The following is a 5,981-nucleotide window of genomic DNA, read 5'->3' on the forward strand; positions in this document are numbered from 1 at the left end:
AGTTGCTTTGACTTGTTCAAACTTAGCTCATTTTTATAAAAACTAAGATCTGGAACAGCTCGGTTCGAGAGTAGAAAAATCGTGAGCTCTCAAATTCAAAATTTTGAAAAAAATGAAGAAAAACAATTAGATGCATTTATTTTCAAAAATTTTTTTTGACAAATGAGTTTAAAAATGCAATAAAATTTTATTTCAATATTTTTAAAAATGTCATCCAAATAAAAACAAACACATAATTTTACGTCTACAAAATCAAATAAAATTAACCTCGTCAAAACCAAATCTAATGAAATAAAATTGAAGAAAAAAAACACAAAAGCACATACAAGGGAGTAATCATAATTATAGTAACAAAATATATTTAGAAAACAGATAATTATTGAAAAAAAGTGAAAACGGCTGCAGAATTATCAAATAGGAAAAATTTAAAGCTCTAAATATGATAAATCAGCATTCCGTTTCGTGAGATGCAACCAAAATCAATCTCCACCCCACCTCTAGCTCAAACAAACGATACCAAAATTTAGCGCTTTCTTAATCTACCCCTGATCCGTTTGTTGATTCACTTTTATTACAGTCCAGACGTGCAAGGCCGTAGAATCCCCATACTCTCGACAAAAATTTACTTTAGAAACCTTTCCGAGCATATCGCGTTTGAGGCAGCACGCCTTTTTCAAGTAAATTTCAAAACTACTCACAGTAAAGAGTCCATTGTCATTTTTAAAATTTAACTTGCATTAAGAAATCTATGTAGCCATTTGACTATTATCTTAATTATAACAAAACTTTACTTTTAACGAATTTGTTTAAAATAATTGATTTTACTCCTTTTGTAATTTTATTTTGAAATATTTTTTTAATAAAATTCAAGATATACGTTCTTCAAAATGATGGATAGAAGAAAATTTGTGCTTTTTATCATCATGCTGTTTGTAATTTTAACGACTTTCAACTCTCTGTTTCTAGGTAAAAAAGTCTTTTTAATTTATAGTCAAAACGTGAGAAAAAAATTCTTCACCTACTTTGATCAATCGAACATTCATCTGGAAGATCTTTACAACAAGTGATCGAAATATTTAACTAATTAAAACTAAGATTATTCAAAGATGTCGATTTTTTTAACTAAATTCGATTCGGGTAGATACGTGACGGACGAAGATGTCATATGTAACTCGTCAGAGAGAGTGGGCAACATTGAAGATGGGGGTTGGGATGTTTGTCTTCATGGTCAGTACAACCTTTCCTCCCCATGTCTTGTATATTCTTTTGGGTTAATTTTTTACATTTAATTTTCTAAATATATTGAAATATATTTTATAAAATAAATATAAATTAATCCAAAAATATTTGAACTCATTGGCGGATCTAGACAACTTTGACGAGGCGAGACCAAAATTTATAAATTACTCAATTTTGACGAGGGGTCAAAATTTGTGGTGGGGTAATCAAACATAAAACGGTCATCGGACTTTAAATGAAAATACCCATTAGAAAAATTTAGAGATTTTAGAATCAGATAAAATAATAGAATGAATTATAGATTTTATTGACTATATTAATTCAAACTTAGAAGGATTTAGTTTAAGATACTTAGAGTCACACCGTGCGATAATTGAAGAAAGACATAGAGATAAATTACGAAGAGCACTGTAAAGATTAAATGAATGAAAAGAAGTATAAATATAAAAATCGTCTGGATATGGTTGATTAGTAGAAGAAAATTTTTTAATAATAGAAGGTAGTTCAAAGGTGTAGAGTATAAATAGAAGGGGACCAAGGATAGATCCTTGAGGTACACCAAAAGTGAGAATAGACGAGTTAGAAATATTATTATTAAGAACAAAAAAAGAAAAACGATTACAGAGATAAGAAGAAAACCAAGATAGACAAGAATCAGTAACATTGAAATAATCATCTAGCAGTTTCATGTAAATGGTATAATCAACAGTATCAAAAGCAGAAAAAAGTCAAGAGCAAGAAGAAGAGTAGGATTTCTAATGTCACTAGAGTAAAGGATATCATTGTGTGATTGTACTCTTCATTGTTTGTCAACTATGCTTTAAACACATTCATCAGATGGAGAAGACAGAAACAAACAAATACAAAGAATCTCTAACCTCCTAATCAATAATGGCTATAAAAGATTGTTAATAGAAAAAGTTATCCAAAGAAAAGAGAATAAGAAAAATAACAACAACAAAAATAGCAATGCAAACAAAAAACAATTATCTTATACAACAAAGACCACATGTCGACTGCGTTTAAACAGGGTTATGAAATTATGAAAAGACTTATTAGAAACAATGTCAAAACATTTAATGAACAAGAAACCTGGGATCTATTACACCAACCATTAAACTTCATTTATAAATATGAAAACAACAGCTGCACCAGCACCAAAACTCTTATAAAATATATACATATATCTTACTTATCCCTACCTAATTTTATTGTATTGAACGTTCACACTCTAATTCATTCTTCAACGCCATCCACCCATTTCCCAGTTTCCACCCATTTCCCTTCAACGCCATCCACCCATTTCCCAATTTTTCCAATTTCTCACTCTTATTGGCTCAGTTCTAAAGCCATTCTACAGTCAAACAAAGATATAATAAATGGACAGGACAAAGCAGAATCAAAGCACTTTGCAAAGTACAGAGTAGAATGAAAGAACTTTGCACACAAACAAAGAATTGTAAAACCTTGAAATATTCCTATTTAAGCGCTGAAGATGTGTAAAATCGAAATGTGGCCCATATACGCTTCACCATGAACACCAAAGATTTTCTAGTTAATTATAATAAATTGGATAATAATTACAAAATTATTGTTAGAAATATTGAAAAGCTCAATCGTAAACTTTCAAAAGCTAAAAATTCGGTAGATGCAGTGTTTATATATATATATATATATATATATATATATATATATATATATATATATATATTTAGGGCTGAGACAGTCGTACATACAATTATTAAGAAATATAGTAGTATTTATTTTGTTGTATTATATGTATAATTTGTATATATATATATATATATATAGTATGTTACGTTAAAAAAAAATATTTAACGACATATGATTAACTACCATGATGAACTTTATAAAGTTCTTAAAACTTAAAAGTTAAAACTTTTTGACTTACGCAGCATCAAGAACGATTGGTCGTTTGACGATGGTATTGCAGAATCATTCAATTGTTTGGTACGTGCCTTCGATCCAAGGTCAGGTTTTGATAAATTATTTAAAATTAAATTAAAATAAGTAAAGTCTATATCAAATAATGTTAATAGCAGACTACACTGACAAAAATTAATTTAATTTATGATTTTTAAATCAATACTCAACAAATTGTTTAGTAAATTATTTTTTTAATGGTAAATTCATTTATGCAATCGTTTTTTGTTTTGAATGTTCATTGTCATTGAGTAGAAAAATGTAACATTGCATATACGAAATGGTCTAACTAAAAAAACTGGAACTCTTCGTAACTGTAGAATGGCTTTAGAACTAAGACGATGAAGGAGAAAAATTGGATAAGAAATAATTTTGGTAATCAATAAAAAGTGGTGGATACTTTTCGCTTGAACGATTCAATAAGGAATTAAAAACTATCTGAATTTAATTTTTTCCACTTTTTAAATTTTTATTTATTGCATTGAATTTTTAAATTTTTTAAATTTTTATTCTTTAACCTCAGCATAAAAATGCAGACCCACAAAAGAAACAATTCGATATATTTCTATAGTGAAGGACTAGCTGGATCAAATGATTCCAACAGCGATATTGGGCAGCTCAACACATTAAAGTCATTCAGAGAAACTTTCGATGAACAAAATGTAAGACAGCCTTATGGTCATGAACAGATATCATTTGTTTTCTTAAAAATTTTCAGGTTACAATTGATTACCTGAAAATTGACATAGAGGGCTGGGAATGGGAGTCCATGGACACAGCCCTTAATGATGGTTCTCTGAAAAAAGTTAAACAGATTGGAATTGAATTCCATAGAATTGGTTACATTGCAAAAAGTTACTATTTAGAAAAATTAAATTTTTTTTCTCGTCTCCACAATGCTGGATTTCGAAAGTGGCATACCCACTTGAACGTGCCTTGTGGTACAAGACTCTCAGATCTAACCAAACGTCCAATATTCATATGCCACGAACTGTATTTTATAAATATTCATTATTAACATTACATATTAAATTTCTAAAAGTAGTTCTATTCGTATAAAAATATCTCGAGAATAAAATAACATGAGCAATTATTTAAATGTAGTCTTTCGAATGTTCAACACATTTAACAAGTCTTACAGTTTGAGGTGTTTTTTTTAAATAATTAGCAACTAGCGAGTAAAAAAATAAATGTGATATATGAGCCGGGTTTTGAATAATTCTGTTTTTCTTTGATTTAACTAATGTTATGTTGTGTTGTTTATCTATTATTATACGTCATGTTATGTCATGTTACGTTCAGTTTATGCTGAATGTGAAATGTTCGTTTAACGGAAGTTCAGAAAAATTTATTTTTTGTTATGAATCGATATTTCAATATTTTTATTAAAAACAAAACTTATTTCATGGAGAGGAAGATACATAACAATTTGAAAACAATTTAATATTCCAATTGTCCAAAATTTTTACAAACTTGGCTGAAAATTTATTTTGTAAAATGTTTTTCAATATTTTAAAATTAGTTAGCCCGCAAAAGGCATAGGATGACACAATTTTTGTAATCGCCAGAAGCTGCGGATTCAGATTTTTAGAGTTATAAAGTTGATCTTTTTATTTTTTGCTAATTCTCGTAATTCCAATTTATTTCCGATTTGGTTGAGATGATTTTCACAATTCTTAGTTTATGAACTTTGGCCATTTTTTTTCTAATTTCCATTTAATTTCGGATCGTACCGAAGAGTTTGAACAGCGCCTCTCATAAGTTAACATCACTCAATCACTGTGTCATACAGAGATTCTTCAATATTTTCTTCTTTCATGGTCTGGTGGGGGAAAGCAGGGATATGCAATCACGCAATTCAAAATTCACGCAATCTCCATAGTATAAATGTCAAATCGCATGATCAACACACGAGAACACTGGCTGCACGTCAAAAAGCATTAAATTAATTTCACACTAACATCGTATCAAACATCCATTTTCACTCACTTCACACATGGTAAACCTATCAAATTTTAGATACATTAAACACGAACATACATAGAAATTCTACACCTGACTTTTTTTTTTATTAAATTGCACTAAGTAAAAAATTTACAACATGCAATCCAATCACTTTAGACATTGATCTACGGAATGATCAGATAGCATACCAAAACAGTAAAAGATAACAATTTCATTTCTATAATAACAGTTATTTTTAATATAAATTCAAGAAGCAGGTCGCACCGGATACACACACATTTTCAGCAAAACACCCTGAGTCATCTAGCAAACATGCAAATAATACTCAGCGCACCTGTTGGATAACTTACGACACACGCCTTGGTAGATGAAGAGATAAAATTATATACAGTGAGATTAACAAGTGAGCCATCAAACAACCTGGACAAACTTTCGTGAAGCATGCTGATTGCTAGAATCATTTTGATGATTTGATGAAATCATACAAAAGTTTTCCAACTCCATCAAAGTGAAAGTAAAATACATTTACCCAACAATATCCTCTGCGTATTTGTTGAGGATTACATCGCCATAAATTGAGATTATTGTATAAATATAATCGCGATTTAAAACATCTTGATTAATAGAAATTTTTATAAACTTTTATAAAATATTTTCAACATTATTATATATTCAAATCTATAAGTTTTTAACATTAAAATTAATTATTGACGGTTTTACTCGAATACAATATATATTTTCAAATTTTTTCCAATATCCCTGTATTAAATATTTTTAGACATTAAAATTTATAATAAGCAGTAGACTTATAAATTAAACTGCACACACTATAC

The 5,981-nt window shown here is 28.9% G+C and overlaps 1 protein-coding gene across 1 annotated transcript; it reads left to right on the plus strand.

Moving 5' to 3' along the window:
- Positions 1–3,713: 3,713 nt before the first annotated feature.
- On the plus strand, positions 3,714–4,201 carry HELRODRAFT_167614 (hypothetical protein; the record flags this gene model as incomplete). Its single annotated transcript, XM_009013104.1, has 2 exons — positions 3,714–3,845; positions 3,902–4,201. 2 exons carry the CDS (start codon positions 3,714–3,716, stop codon positions 4,199–4,201), a joined length of 432 nt encoding a protein of 143 aa, XP_009011352.1.
- Between the last annotated feature and the right edge of the window lie 1,780 nt (positions 4,202–5,981).

The sequence above is a fragment of the Helobdella robusta genome (genome assembly GCF_000326865.2).
Source record: "Helobdella robusta unplaced genomic scaffold HELROscaffold_11, whole genome shotgun sequence".
NCBI classification, from domain to species: Eukaryota; Metazoa; Annelida; class Clitellata; order Rhynchobdellida; family Glossiphoniidae; genus Helobdella; species Helobdella robusta.